Genomic DNA, 16,987 nt, shown 5'->3' with positions numbered 1-16,987 from the left:
GTGTGCTAATGGTGAACCAAACGTGGATCTCCTGTCAACATTGAGTATTATGGTGCTATTCTGCCCAACATTTATTGTAATCTCTCATATAAATACTTGTCTACGAGAACTCCTGTATGTGTCCATGGCGTAGGTAAATGATAATAACCATTGTTTCACAAATTTCATACCTTGATTTGAGTGGCCAAAAACAGTAATTACTAATTGCCCAAAGTGTGAATGTATAATGTAACAAGTCTTTCATAGTTTTACTGACCTCAGTTTCTCCAGTTGGCAGTTTGGGTTTCTAAGAGCAGAGAGCAGCTTCTCTTCTGATGTTTGCAGATCACAGCCACTCATGTCCAACTCACTCAGTTGAGAGATATATGGCTGCAGAGCTGAGACCACAACCTCTGAGGAGCTGTGCTTGAGTCTACAGCTGATGAGTCTACAGTGAGAGAATAAAAAAACAGTATAAACCTTCATGTCCCTCATGCTCCCTATAATCCCAAATATGAAATGCCAGGTAGTGAAAAGATGGACTGTTTATTAGATCAAACAGAAAGCAGCAGTCTGTGTGCAGACCTCACTTTACAGTCTCCAGTCACTGGTTGATGAAGCAGTTCTCCTTCACAGTCCTGAATCTCACTCTCACTGATGTCCAGCTCTCGTAGGTGGTAGTTTGCCCACTGAAGAGCCAAGGCCAGAAATCCTCCCCTCAGTTTACAGCCAACAAGTCTAAATGAAACAAACATGAAAAAAGACCGAAATCAGAGGACAATCCATTAAAGTAAGTCAACAGCAATGTTGTCCTTGTCTGGTTAACACGGTCTGCTTTTATTACCATCAAACTGTATGTGTCTCAAAATAGTCTACAATATTACTGACCTCAGAGTCTCCACTTTGCAGTTTGGACTCTGTAGAGCAGAGAGCAGCTTTTCTCCTGATGCCTGCAGGTCATTCTGACTCAGGTCCAGCTCTCTTAAGGGGGAGTTTGCAGACTGCATAGTTGAGGTCACGATCTCCCAGGACTTTTCTGTTAGCTTACAGCCAGCAAGTCTGCAGAAGAGACAAATAATGGATCATGTTTAAATCTGCAGGAAGAGTGAGGGAGGAAAATAATACATGTGCCCCCCATACAGTATGTGCCAGACCCAAACCAACAAGGGGGATAAGAGGAGAGAATATGTAAGCCCTGAATACCATGCAGAGTTAACCCTGTCCAACTACAGGCACAACACCACTAAAGACTGAGCAGTGTGATTAACCCAGAGCTGCATGAGCAGAAATCTTACATATCTAAACAGTTCAGACTGGAAAACATCATGCTCAGTGTTTTTAATTACACCCCATTTATACCATACACCTCCATAGAACATTTGCACCTGCATGCTGATTTGATTTGATCAGGTGCAGAGATTGAATATTCTCATGATGGGAACATTCACACAACAGAAAATAGATAAATAGCCCTTAGATGCATAAGTGGGGTCAAAAATGACCCCAGAGGTTGTTTTCTTGCAGTATCCAGTATTTTTTTTCATTTAACCTTCCATGTATTCCTCAAATAGGTTGTCTTTGACATGAGGCCATTTGGATTTGTGTCTAATTGTTATATTTTTAAAGTAATTTCAAGTTTTGTATCAGTACCACCGTTCCGCATACGTGGGGTCAAAAATGACCCCAAGCATTTTCTGTGGAATTTCAAAAGTGAACCCTAGGATCTTTTGATTTTTATCAACTGTGGCAGTCAGGTATACATTTACTGTTGATTATCACATCTCATGTCAGCAGTTTCACCATCCTGAAGGCTATTTTTACACAACAACATAAATCTAAGTATCATCATATAATGTGGCGGCCAAGCGTTCATACAGTAGCGACGTCACTTTTTGATCCTTCGATGTCCGCTCTTCCTATCATTGTGAAGCAGAATTCACCAAGCGATATTTACAGAGGGATTTGTTGATATAGCGTTCTTGGCCTGATTTGTATGACTTTTTATGCCTAAAAATAGGGCGAAAATCCATTTTTTAAGCCAATTGGCAATATTTTCTGATTTACTGGATAACAAAAGAAGATATTCATAATCACCTCTGTAAATGTTTTTTTTATTTGATATATTAACACTACAAAAAATAATTTTCAACCTGGCTTTTTCAAATGGTCAGATTCTTCGCATCAAAACATATCAGCAAATTAGCGCATATTTAATTATACATTACCCAATTAGCATATTTAAACATAAATACAGAAAACTTGCCATATGTTTTTTTCTCCTATTTATGTGAGTATTCAACTGGTAAAGTTTCATGAAGATATTTCTAAGTTAAAATTTTTGCCCTATTCACCTATGTTGAGATCATTTTAGGATGTTTACCTTTTTTGCCTTTCTAAAAGCTGTTTTGTAATAAAATGTTAATAAAAAGTGATACATCAACATGTCCAACATGAAATAATATTTTTTTTGACAAATATATAATAAAAATCATCATCTTTAACCAAAATGAAAGACATTATTTGAGTTTACAGCAAAAAACGCATGCATTCTAATTGGGGTCATTTTTGACCCCACTCATGGAAGAGTGTAGGTATTGGTAGCCTATGCATCTAAGGGATAGGAAACCTAACTAACTGGAAAATAAGATACTGTCAAATTTTGAGATGTGCAAAAAACTATACACCCACCCCTGCCCTAACAAACAAGCACACACACACACACACACACACACACACACACACACACACACACACACACACAGACACATTCAGTAAACTGTTGTTCGATTTCTCTGTGTAAACTACTCTTCTATATTAATCAGCTTACATATCAAACATGAGCTCTAGCAAAAATGTCAGGATTGTGCAGTGTGTGTAATCACTGAAGTATTCATTCTGATACTCACAGTGCCTTTCTGCAGCATCTCACAGCTGGCACCAGTCTCCTCCGTCCCTCGTCTGAAGTTTTGTATTTCTTCAGGTGAAACTCATCCAGCACCTCATCAGACATCAGAAGCATGTGAGCCAAGGCTGAGCAGTGAGCCAGTGAGAGCTGCTTCACGGCACCTTTCTCTGCCTTCAGGAAAGCCTGGATTTCATCATGGACAGAGGAGTCATGCATTTCCACCAGGCAGTGGAACAGATTGATGCACCTCTCGGGGGAGATATTTTGTCTCTGCATCACCTTCAGGTTCTTGATTGTTTTCTTCACACTCTCTGGGTTGCTGTGTGTGTGTGTCAGGAGGCCAAGCAAAAGTTTCTGATTTGACACCAGAGAAATGCCATGAAGGAAGCGGACAAACAAATCAAGGTGCCCATTCTTGCTTTCCAAGGCTTTGTTCACAGCATCCTTCAGCAACTCATCGAGAGGCACATCTGGTAAAGATTTTGACTTTCTGCTAAGAAATGGCTCCAGGACCTTCATGTTTTTATTCAAGTAGGAGTCAAACAAATGAAGTGCACCAAGAAACTCCTGGATGCTCAGATGGACAAAGCAGTACACTCTCTTGTGGTGAAACACACATTCCTCCCTGAAGATCTCAGTGCACATGCCAGAGTACACCGAAGCTTCACTGACATCAATGCCACACTCTCTCAAGTCTTCCTCATAGAACATGAGATTGCCATTCTCCAGATTCTTGGATGCCAGCTCTGCTAGTTTCAATATGACACCCTTATGTGATTCTAGGAGGCTCTGTCTATCTGTCTCACTTTCCTCTTGATACTTCTGGTTCTTCCTGGTGGTCTGGATGAGCAGGAAGTGTATGAACATCTCAGTCAGAGTTTTGGGGGCTTCCTTCCCATCATCCTGTTCCAGTATTTTCTGAAGGACAGTGGCTGAGATCCAACAGAAGACTGGCATGTGGCACATGATGTGAAGGCTCCTGGTTGCTGTGATGTGTGAGATGATTCTGTTGGCTTGATTCTGGTCACTGACTCTCTTCCTGAAGTACTCCTCCTTTTGTGGGTCATTGAATCCTCGTACTTCCGTTACCTGACTGATGCACTGAGAAGGGACTTGACTGGTTGCTGCTGGTCGAGAAGTTATCCAAATGAGAGCAGAGGGAAGCAGAGTTCCCTGAATGAGGCTCATCATCAGCACATCCACTGATGATGTTTGTGTCACATCAGATAACTTTAGGTTCTCTTGGAACTTCAGTGGAAGTCTACTCTCATCCAGACCATCAAAGATAAACACAATGTGGCAATCCTTGTATTCACCATCTTGTAGCTCTCTAAGCTCAGGGTGGAAGTCAAGCAGGAGCCTGTGAAGGCTGTATTGATCATGTTTGACCAAATTCAGCTCACGGAACGGAAGCACAAACATGAAATCTACATCCTGGTTAGCTCTGTCCTCTGCCCAGTCAAGGATGAACTTCTGCACTGAGACAGTTTTCCCAATGCCAGCAATCCCCTTGGTCATGACCGTTCTGATGTGTCTCTCTTGTCCAGGTAAGGGCTTGAAGATATCATTACAGTGTATTGCTGTGTCTTCTTTGGTTTGTGGCCTGGATGCTGACTCTACCTGCCAAACTTCATGCTCGTTATTCACCCCTTCACTCTCTCCTTCTGTGATGTAAAGCTCTGTGTAGATCTTGTTTAGGAGTGTTTGAGTCCCTGATCTTATGATGCCTTCACATATGCTCTCAAACCTCCTCTTCATGCTGGCTTTATGGGTCATCAGTACTCTGTTCAGGACATGGTTGTCTATTTGGCAATACACAGACAAACAAACAAACCAAGAGATGAGCATTATTCATAACTAACTGGTCAATGTGTCTAGAACACATTTCTTTGGCACAAGTTACAGTACTTTTATAAAATAACCTTTTATTATCTTAACAGATAATAGATTGTATAAGATTTTGATTTCTTTCAAATAAATGGTCTCCAAGCACAAGCCCCGATCATGGACAGATATGATAAATATTTAAAGACTCACCTGTTAGTTTGGCCCTTTTGACTGGAGCATGCTCAGTTTGCAGATGGGTGCTGCCTCTCATGACTGTGTGCTCATCTATGGGAGGCTGTGGAGAGATCTGTGCCGTGTGGATGTGTGGATAAAGAGGGTGCTGGATGTGTGTATAATGATTGCCCCTGTCTGTGTGTGGGTATGGATGAACTTGTGGCATGTTTGCAGATGGGTTCAGATGAAGTACCATTTCACTGTGTTGGTACGACAAAGGTTGTGCCATGGCTGTATTTGGGTCTAGGTGAGGTAGAGTCATGGCTGTAGGTGAGTATAATTGAGGTTGTGCCATGGCTGTAGATGGGTATAGGTGAGGTTGTGCCATGGTTGTATGTGGATATACAAGTGGTTGTGCCATAGTTGTGTCAGGGTTTGTAATGGGTTGTGTCGTGGGTCTCTTTCTGCACTGGGGGCAGCTGTAGTCTCCTGATGGACCAGACTGGCTCCAGTAGCTGCTGATGCACTGCCTGCAGAAACTGTGTCCACAGCTGGTGATGACTGGGTCCCTCAGCAGATGCTCACACACTCCACACCTGGACGGATCCTGGGTCAGAGTATTCCTAAATCCACAGCAGAGACACAATAATAGCACAAAGACACACATTATCCAACCAAAAGTCTCTGTCTCTCTCTCTCTTTCTCTCTCTCTGTCTCTGTCTCTCTCTCACACACACACACACGCACACACACACAGTCACACACACACACAAGCTAACAAATGAAGAGTTTGATTCCAAAACGCTATATATCCATTTTTAAAAACATTAAAAAGTCACGTTATTTAATTGTGTATTTCAGGTAATATCAATAAAAATCCAGTTTGTTTTAATTGAGTTAAGATATATCAACTCAACATAAACCAATAGAGTTCCACTGTAATTACTTGCAAAACAAAATTAAAAAAAAAAAATATGAAAATTCATTAAAATGGTGGATGTAGCGTTTTGGAACCAAACTCTTCATAATAAACACACACACGGACATGCTACCAAATAAACAGACTGACACACAATAGCCGTTTTCAGAATCGCCACCTGTTGTTCACATCTAATTTCGAATTTCCGTCAAATGATGTTAATTTCGCTGAGCAGATTATGACACCTTATAAATGCGGCCACACGGTCAGCTGCCTGACAGCGGAAGAGTGTAGTTCTTACACTGGGTATGGTGGAGGCTATAGCCTTACTGCATTACCAGCAGCGTGTTGGAGAGATGTGAAACTGTTCAGTGGCATTAGGGCACTTTAAATACATGTAATACTTCCCTCAAACATTACTGACAAGTGTGGATTTTTTCTGGAATTGCATTCACATAGCAGCTGTGGCGGCAACAGTATAACAAACTAACTATACTAGGTCAGCAGCAGGAAAAGTTTGTAAAAAGTCTGTGAACATTGCGGAAATACACGTCTGTCTGAAAGTGTCGAATTACTTGACACATATGCAGATGCACGCCCACAGACACACACGCACATACACAATTACTGACACACGTGCAGACGCACACGAACACACAACCTTGATTACTGGCACACACGTATAGAGGCACACACACACACACATACACACTTGCTGAAATCTCACTTTGGATAAGACTGCGGTGGTCCACTGCTGAGATAGGGAGGCTGATCCATGGACCAGTCACTCTTCATGGACACACAGCTGGGCACTGGAGACACTGGTCTGTGTGTCTGTGGTCTGGATACACAAGGAGACAACACACATACCAGATTGAGCCGACACATTTTCCGGTTTCCATACTCTCACTCATTCTCTCTCAAACATGTTAACACATAAAGAAACACACACTCTCTCACCCGCACACTCTCTCACTCTCACACTCTCTCTCTCACTCTTTCTCTCTCTCTCTCACACACACACGCACACACACACATACACAAACATGCTAACAAATAAATACAGACAAACACACACACACACACACCAGGGGTGGAAATTAAAATTTGAAAATGTGACAATCTATCAGCCAATAGCAGATTTCTGGTGAAATTAACCAGCCAATCAATGTTAAAATATGACTTTGTGTCTGAAATCTACCAGCCACTCTCACATTTTGCCAGAATTTGGCTGGTGGCTGGTGCTAATTTCCATCCCTGACACACACACACACACACACACACACAACAAATAAACACACACACACTTGCTGAAATCTCACTTTGGATCAGACTGTGGTGGTCCACTGCTGAGATAGGGAGGTTTATCCATGGACCAGTCACTCTTCATGGACACACCGCTGGGCACTGGAGACACTGGTCTGTGTGTCTGTGGTCTGGATGCACAAGGATATAAAATATAATGAATTGAGTCAACACATTTTCAGTTCAACTCGGTTCAGTTTCAGTTTCAGTTTACACATAAAAGAGCGAAATATATTACTCAGGAGCAGCTGCATACATAACATTTAAGTAATCGTGATTGCAGCAGAGGACACAACTCACCCTGGATAAGGTCGTCCTGTGCTGACCCCTTGATGTCCATCAGTGGTGGGCTCCTCATTCTTCATGGTCACGTGACTGGACACAGCTAATGCTAATCTTCCTGCTTAATTTCCACCAACAGCATCCTCAGCATCTTGAGGGAAATCCGTTCTAATCAATTAACCAATAAGAAAATCAACAGAAAGAGTAAAAAGGGAAGGAAAGAGAGAGAGAGAAAGGAAGGTGGAGGAGGTGGACGCTGTGTCTGTCAGCAGGTGCTGTGGGGCTGTTCTGTTCATAGCCTGTGTGCTGCTGTGGCAGAGGGGGAAGCGCTGCAGAGAGGAGAGGCCAGCGGGGTGATTAGAAACACACTAAACACACTGAGTCAACACAGGAACACACCACAGCCAGAGGTGTTATGTTGTTGGCCTATTAGGTTTGAACTAGGAGACACTTCAGGTGAACAGAGCAAATTAAAATACTGCATCCCCATGACACAGGCTGATGTTATTAAAATGCATGATTTTATGCCTCTGCATGTGTGTGTGTGTGTGTGTGTGTGTGTGTGTGTGTGTGTGTGTGTCTGTGTGTGTGTCTGTGTCTGTGTGTATGAGTGAGTGAGCGTGTGTATGCGTGAGTGCGCTATTACTTCAGTAATCAGGAAACCCATAAAGCTGCTCCAGCTCAGACTTTTTTAGATTCAGTGTAACTTCCCTCAGACAAATCTCATTAGAGAGACAGAATGAGTGTAACTTCCCTCAGACAAATCTCATTAGAGAGACAGAATGAGTGTAACTTCCCTCAGACAAATCTCATTAGAGAGACAGAATGAGTGTAACTTCCCTCAGACAAATCTCATTAGAGAGACAGAACAGAATGAGTGTAACTTCCCTCAGACAAATCTCATTAGAGAGACAGAATGAGTGTAACTTCCCTCAGACAAATCTCATTAGAGAGACAGAATGAGTGTAACTTCCCTCAGACAAATCTCATTAGAGAGACAGAATGAGTGTGACTTCCCTCAGACAAATCTCATTAGAGAGACAGAATGAGTGTGACTTCCCTCAGACAAATCTCATTAGAGAGACAGAATGAGTGTAACTTCCCTCAGACAAATCTCATTAGAGAGACAAAATGAAATCTAAGATGTGACAGTGAGGTGCATCCCTTAACACTTTCTTTACACACTTCTCATGAACCCAACAGCAACACATGAAAGTGGAGCCCATTACGGCCTATAACATGCGGCTCACCTTCAGAATTGTAATTTGAAGCTAACGCCATCTTACCTGTTCAGTCTTCAGTCTTGTCCCCTTCTCCCCACTCTCACATGTTTCAGAAGGCAGGAGGATCTCTGAAGCTCTCAAGTGGCTGTTGCCTTTAAGATGGCGCCTGACTTAGTGGACTTCGACAAGCAAGACGTCTGTATGATGTCGCTCTGTTAATGATCACTCTGCTCATAAATCACCGCAGAAGCCAAAGGTCGTCTCCTCACCTGTTTTATAACTCACTCAGTGCACCGACACAATCTAGTTTCATGCACAATAAGAATTGTCAGGATAAATTTGATATCACTGTTATTATCTACATGTATAGCAAGTTCACCATGGAATAGCATTGGGTCCTTGTGTGGCCTAGCTCCATGTTTTTCCACTGCTCACAGAACCAAACACAGATACAGTATTGAGGGTGTATTGATGAGCCCTTAAAATACAGTACATACAGTCAGTGAAATGATGTATCCCTGTATCACTGTGGCGGTACTATGGGAATAAGAGTGTATCACCTACTCAATAGAAATAGATGTGTCCTAGGGAGCCAAAGGCTTATGAATGACCTTCAGCACTTCTTCATAAAGGGTGTAGACAAGCTGTGTCACATGGTCTCTGTGAAATTAAATAAATAAATAATGAATCCCTCCCCCAGCCTGTGTGATTTAAACAACAGTAGTGCTGTCAGTCAATAAGCTCCACTATTAGTGTTACCCAGTCTGTATTGCCTCATGTTGTGTTGGGCTTTACTCTAAAGGTGAAATCTATTTTGTGTGTACACTTCCTCATACCATTGGTACCATTTCTGTAAAGCACACTACAGGTAATAAAACCTCACCTTGCGCCTCCCTTCACATGTGTAGTCTTAATTAGTGCCCTACGTACTGCTGCCACCTAGTGTTCCATTATAGGAACAGCAATGCCAAAGTCTGGTAGTATTCTGTAAGACTGCATCTGTCTAAAAGACTGAATCGGTTTAGAATGCACTTGGCAGATTGACATTGTTTCCAGATCACACAGAGTATAAACTACAACTGTGAGTCAGGTGTATGGATGCTCAAAGTGACAATGTGCTTGCATGCTCAGTTTGTGAACAACACATGTAGCCTATTATAAAATACAAATTTTCGCTTTTCACCACCCAACTCACCTATCTATAATGAATACTGTATATTTATTACCTTTATCCAGCATTCACGTCTATGCTGATCTTTGAACCAAAGTCAGGCCAGCAAACGGCACATAGCTTATTATTCTTTACTTCCAAGATTCATAAAACATGTTGAATGAAAAGAGCACGATGAAAAGTGCACATAATGGTAACAAGCAGTCAGTCAGCTGTGTGGCCTTAACATGTTAAAGTGTGATGTTGGGTATCAGACTCTCTCACCAGCCAGCTGTGTGGCCTTAACATGTTAAAGTGTGATGTTGGGTATCAGACTCTCTCACCAGTCAGCTGTGTGGCCTTAACATGTTAAAGTGTGATGTTGGGTATCAGACTCTCTCACCAGTCAGCTGTGTGGCCTTAACATGTTAAAGTGTGATGTTGGGTATCAGACTCTCTCACCAGTCAGCTGTGTGGCCTTAACATGTTAAAGTGTGATGTTGGGTATCAGACTCTCTCACCAGTCAGCTGTGTGGCCTTAACATGTTAAAGTGTGATGTTGGGTATCATACTCTCTCACCAGTCAGCTGTGTGGCCTTAACATGTTAAAGTGTGATGTTGGGTATCAGACTCTCTCACCAGTCAGCTGTGTGGTCTTAACATGTTAAAGTGTGATGTTGGGTATCAGACTCTCTCACCAGTCAGCTGTGTGGTCTTAACATGTTAAAGTGTGATGTTGGGTATCAGACTCTCTCACCAGTCAGCTGTGTGGCCTTAACATGTTAAAGTGTGATGTTGGGTATCAGACTCTCTCACCAGTCAGCTGTGTGGCCTTAACATGTTAAAGTGTGATGTTGGGTATCAGACTCTCTCACCAGTCAGCTGTGTGGCCTTAACATGTTAAAGTGTGATGTTGGGTATCAGACTCTCTCACCAGCCAGCAGTGCCCGCCCCACTCCCCCCTCAGTGGACAAGGTGGAGGCACACCTGGGTCATCAGCAGCCTCTGAGACGTCCATGGTCACTAGACTTTAACCTTGCACTGTTGCACTGTTGGACTTATTTGCACCACCACCTTGACACACACCTAATACTGGATCACAGTACCAATCCTCAATACGTTCTAATGCATCTTTATCTTGAGTGTATTTTACTGTTCTTTTTAGTCATGTTGATTTGTTGATTTGCCTTTTATCATCCTGTTTACATTGTGGTGTATGTTGTGTGTGGTGTCTTAAGCTGCTGGGACCTTGAATTTCCCCTTGGGGATCAATAAAGTATCGATCTATCTATCTATCTATCTATCTATCTAACTGGTCTGATTGTTCTTTGACCCCCCCAATGTGACTCTTATGTTATGGAGGACGTCCACGTGATGTTTGTCCCCCCACTGTGACTCTTATGTTATGGAGGACGTCCATGTGATGTTTGTCCCCCCACTGTGACTCTTATGTTATGGAGGACGGCACAGGCTGTGATGACTGAGGGAGAGAAGAGAGACTTGAACAGCATGCAGGCATCACCAGCAGCAGCTCTTCGGCATGCTGAAGGGTCAGGAACATTACGAGCCCTAGAATGACCTTACAGCGCTGGAATGAAGTTATCAGTTCTAGAATGATCTTTTGAGCTCTAGAATGATGTTACTGTAATATTACAATATCACATGATTAATTCTGTGACATGAAGGGAACTGAGACCGTAACAGGTTAGGCTGTTTACTGAGTAAAACCACATGCTGAACTACAGACACATTATAAGGTATTTACACACATATCCGTTCACCAGTAGGGGGTGGTCAATCAAGATGTAACAAACAAGTACATAACAGTTATACGAGCCCTAGAATGAAGTTATGCCCTCCATAAGGAGCCTAGGAACCCTAGAATGAAGTTACGCCCCCATAAGGAGGTTAGGAGCCCTAGAATGAGGTTACGCCCCCCATAAGGCGGCTAGGAGCCCTAGAATGAGGTTACGCCCCCAATAAGGAGGCTAGGAGCCCTAGAATGAGGTTACGCCCCCCATAAGGAGGTTAGGAGCCCTAGAATGAGGTTACGCCCTCCATAAGGAGGCTAGGAGCCCTAGAATGAGGTTACGCCCCCCATAAGGAGGTTAGGAGCCCTAGAATGAGGTTACGCCCCCCATAAGGAGCATAGGAGCCCTAGAATGAGGTTACGCCCTCCATAAGGAGGTTAGGAGCCCTAGAATATTTCTGGTTGTATGGACTCTGTATCCTCCTTCACATTGGCTGTTGGTATGGGGGTAATGATGGCTGCTGAGTTGGGAATGTAGAGGTCTCCACCATCCCCCATGATGAAGCAGCCAGGAGGAGGAGGCGGAGCCTCTCTGTAGACCCTGCTGTTCTTCAGGACTCTGGTGTCGTGGAGCGAGCTGGGATACCCAATCAGGATGTAGTAGAGGAATTTGTTCTCCCATCACACACACAGCCTGCATCTGATTGGATGGAAGGAGCTTCCTGTTCAGGTCCATCGGTCAGTTCCTGTTCGTAGGGGAGTTGGTCCACACGTCTTAAGTCAGTCATCTCTCGGCTGCCTGCACCAGTCAGCTGATTGTTGTTCAGGGAACTTGAACTACTGGGACACCACGCTTTAAAACAATAACTCCACAACAACTAAATACTGGGTTATGAAATGGAGGGTCAAAATGAGCTAATGTTTGTCTGGTGTGTGTGTGTGTGTGTGTGTGTGTGGGAAGGAAGGCATGAAGAGAGAGTGAGAGGAGTAGGACGAGGAAGTGCACTAGGGGCAGTCTCCATGCTCCACTCTCCCCTCTCTACACTCTGGGCTGTTTCCACTCTCCACTCCATTCCAGGTTCACTGACATCCAAACCCAAATAGTAGCAATGACCCCCAAAGTGTAAGCTTTCATTAGAGGGCAAGATTTTGTTTGTAGGCAAAGGGGTTGTCAAGATAGAGGTGTTTGATTCTGGTTATACAGTTTGATAACCAAGTGTCAATTTGGAGTCTCCAAAAAGGACCTAAGAAAAAATCATACATCAGTCTTTTGACTCCAAAATTGGACTGCAGGAAGCCAAGTCTGTGGCCTAGTTGTGTCCAGATCCTGCCTAGAGGTCCCTGAATGTCTGCATGTTGCGGGACAACTCATAGCGGGCCAAAGGAAATCATAGTAGCAATTAAACAATTAATGACAACATATTACAGCCTATTTATGCAAAAATCAGGCTACCCAAGTCATTGCATAGGCAACCTTATGGGCAGAGAAACAACCCTGTCTCTGGGTCAGTAAGTCCCAGAATCACACAGACACTGAGAGTGTTGCCTCTCCAGTGATACCAGATCTCTGAGTCTCAAACTGTCTGAGTCTCAAATGTGGGGTCTGTGCAGCTTACAACTTGGGCAAAAAAACCCCATATAAATCAGGGGCTGACAGTGCACAAAGCAAGGTCTGTAAAGACATGGATGACAGAGTTTGGTGTGGATGAACTTGACTAGCCTGCACAGACCTCAACCCAATAGAACACCTTTAGGATGAATTAGAGCAAAGCTTGAGACCATGAGAGCCAGTCTCCTCGTCCGACATCAGTGTGTGACCTCATAAATGCGCTTCTGGAAGAAAGGTAAAAAATAAACATCATATTAATATCATATATCATATCACCATAAACACACTCCTAAACCTTGAGAAAAGCCTTTCCAGAAGAGTTGAAGCTGTTATTGCTGGACTAACATAATATTAAACCCTACCTTTAAGTGAATGGGATGTCACTAAGTTCATATGTGAGTCAAGGCAGGTGACCCAATACTTTTGGCAACATAGTGTATGTATGAATCTGTAAAACAGTAATTATGGCGTTCTTTAGTGTGACAGGGATATGCTGCTGCTGTGCCATCCTGTGTTACAGAAGCCTAGATGTGCCTGTTTACTGGACTCTGTGTTATTTTAACCAGACGTGCCTGTTTACTGGACTCTGTGTTATTTTAACCAGACGTGCCTGATTACTGGACTCTGTGTTATTTTGACCGACTGCACTGCATTCTGCTCAGCTTACCTGCAGCAACTGGATACTCTGTTGAGGGTCACTAGTGTCCCTCCATTTGCATTGAGGTCAACAGCTGGTTCCACAGCAGTCAGTGAGGACTGAACCTTCACCTCCCTGATGTTCAGGGCCGTCCCAGTAGGCCTGAGGCAGCAGGAACATGGTGGAGCAGCTCAGCTGGAACCTCACCAACTGACAGTTGGGCTCCACGTCCCGCTGGACACCGCTGCAGACAGCGCGCCACCTTCCAGCACTGCTGGGCCGCATGGAACGGAAACATGATCAAATGCTGCAGGACAATCCCTACTGGGCCACAGGAAAAAACTGTAGCCTACAATTAAACAATTAGGCTTTCTAATAACATATTACAGGCTATGCAAAATATATACTTATTGAATATGATGCAGTCTGTTATGTGTGTGATTGAGACTGAAGATCAACACCCTCTTCAGCAGGAGAAAGGGTTTTGGAACAAAACACTGTCAACGTGTCATCGTGTTTATGACTTATTTGATCAAGATGATTAAATATGAATTTCTTGCTCTGGCATAATTTGACAATCATTGTGTTTTCAATGTTGTATTAGCTGGCCACAGTGTGGCACCACCTGCTGGTCTAGTGATTGCCCTCCACTGTGCCTGCACAATTACTAGAGGACCTTTCCCTGGGAATACATGAACCAGCCTCGTCCTTTACATGAGACATGAGTACTGAGGATTTTCAGTCTGTTATCACCTGCTGCCAGTGAATATTACACAGGAAATGTGTTATGAAGAAGGAATAAATGCGTTTCAAAGGCTAATTCTTCCCCACAGTAACTCCACATCAAAACCGTACTGGGTTATGACATAGGTCATAGGAGGACTTGGCCTGGCTGACATTGTCAAAGTCAAGCAGAATGACTCATTAAGAATATGCACGCCTTGAAACTGAACACAATACTACACACACCAAACATTTGTTTACATTTTATTTTAATTTAATTCCTTAAGGAGAATGACTCATTAAGAATACACATCTGCCATGAAATTGAACATAACATACATTTAACATTTTATTTCAATTCATTTGTATTTAATTAAACCCTTTTTGCCTTTGTGGATATACACATATCAAGGTTAAGACAACATTTTAACCAACTAGATGTACCGCAAAGCGATACACAATATGACCGCCGCTCAGTCCTGCACATTCTCTCCGCAAATATCAATCACGCTTGTGTTTCCATCGCCTACTCCATCCCTACTGCAACTTTTATGTATGTAAATGAGTGTGTGCAAGTGTGCGCTTGCTTTTGTGTATGAGTGCTTCTCTGTCTAGTGTGAGTGTGTGTCTGCTTGTGTGTGTGTTTAATGTGTCTCTGAGTATATGTTCACTGTGTTCTCTGCCGTCACTGTCACTCCAATATCAGATAACACACACACACACACACACACACACACACACTCACATGCGCGCGTATGCACACACACACACACACACAAACACACATACACAGGCACACACTCACACACGCACACACACACACACTCGCACACACACACACACACACACACACACACACACACACACACACACACACACACACACACACACACACACACACACAAACACACACACACACACAGGCACACCCAGAGAGAGAGAGAGAGAAAGAGAGAACACACACAGAATACACACAGATAACACAGACATAAGTCCCTTTCCCACATGAGCGAGACATCCGGATGTCAAACGGATATCAAACGGATGGCTGTATGTGGGAACGCAAAACTCGGGTATTTTCTTACCCGGAACTCACCCTACTAGCCCCCTAGTACTACTTCTAGATGTTACCCGGGTGCGCTTAGGTGGGAACGCAGCCGGCACAGTTCTGGGTAGAGATGGGGGGCGTACCGATGACTTATAGAAATGCGCCCTTGCAGCCTGCTTGCAGCCCTTGCAGCGTGAGGCAGAAAGTACAAATTGCCATGGTAACGATAAACATTGCCCTACGAGTATGAACACAGACGAGAACACCGGAGTACAGAAAACAGTGACATTTTGTTGTGTACGTACAATAAAAATTTAAACTGCAATCACGTTGTTGTGTTTGTTGCGGGACAGGCAGGATTATCCTTGCAAACGTGAATAGCTTGAAGTGTTGTCGATTAGCTTGCAACTAGCTGTTTATTACAGTGGTTAGCAATTAACAGCTAATAGTTAACGTCGCTGTTATTTAGCATTGTTGCTTTTTGTAGGAGTTGGGAAGGAGCCTCAGCCTCAGACCTCTGTGTGCTGTTTATATATTTTCCAGGTGTGTCATTATTTTCTATTAATTTGTTGTGTTGGATGTTTATACCAGAGAGGGTTGAAGTAGAGCTTTGTTTATACTGTGGTCCTGGCGTTAGCTATTTTTTCCTCTATGCTAGCTCCCGCTGACTAGCGAGCTAACTACTTCTGTTGTTTCATGATGATTTGGATCTGATGTAAGTTCGCATCATCCAGGCAACACAGCACAACAACGCATTTATTTAGCGTCATCTCCCTCCCCCTGCAAATGCTGACATTGCCCCACCCCTCGCGGCTCCTACTCGGGTCTAGTGTGAACACAATTACCCGTATCTCACTCGGACATAAAGCTCATGTGGGAAACGTCGGTGTCGTGCCTCTACCGGGTAAATATGTCCGGGTAACTTCTAGAAGTTAGGTGGGAAAGGGACTATAGAGAGAGAGAGAGAGAGAGAGAGAGAGAGAGAGAGAGAGAGAGAGAGAGAGAGAAAGAAAGAGAACACACACAGAACATGCACATACACACATATACACACATGCAAACACACAGATGGGCACACAGAAACGCACCCACACACACAGGCTATAGTACATCACACACACACTCACTTCTCAGCTCCGGTGGTCTCACAAAATGTACTCAAAGATGTGTGTGTGCATGTGTGTGTGTGTGTGTGTGTGTGTGTGTGTGTGTGTGTGTGTGTGTGTGTGTGTGTGTGTAGGTGTGTGTGTGTATGTGTAAGGGTGTATGTGTGCATGCGTGTGGGCGTGTTTGTGCATGTGTTTGTATAATGTTTTATGTACATGTGTGTATGTAGTGGTGCGTGTGTGTGTAGGTATGCGTGTGTGTGTGTGTATTTATGTGTGTGTGTGTGTGTGTGCGTGTGTGTGTGTGTGTGTGTGTGTGTTCCTGCATGTTTGTTGCACCCAGAGCAACC

At 43.4% G+C, this 16,987-nt stretch overlaps 1 protein-coding gene across 1 annotated transcript; it reads right to left on the bottom strand.

Annotated features, from left to right (window-relative positions):
- Positions 1-412: 412 nt before the first annotated feature.
- LOC134078629 (NLR family CARD domain-containing protein 3-like) lies at positions 413-10,782 on the bottom strand. The gene is made up of 7 exons (XM_062534696.1): positions 10,699-10,782; positions 5,482-5,508; positions 4,922-5,006; positions 2,886-4,686; positions 868-1,038; positions 570-717; positions 413-427 (listed from the first exon to the last, which is right to left on the bottom strand). The coding sequence occupies exons 1-7, from the start codon at positions 10,780-10,782 to the stop codon at positions 413-415; spliced, it is 2,331 nt and encodes a 776-aa protein (XP_062390680.1).
- Between the last annotated feature and the right edge of the window lie 6,205 nt (positions 10,783-16,987).

The sequence above is a fragment of the Sardina pilchardus genome, chromosome 1, assembly GCF_963854185.1.
Source record: "Sardina pilchardus chromosome 1, fSarPil1.1, whole genome shotgun sequence".
In the NCBI taxonomy this organism is placed as follows: domain Eukaryota; kingdom Metazoa; phylum Chordata; class Actinopteri; order Clupeiformes; family Clupeidae; genus Sardina; species Sardina pilchardus.
Note: the sequence above shows the minus strand (reverse complement) of the source record. Positions and strands in the feature narration are given on the sequence as shown.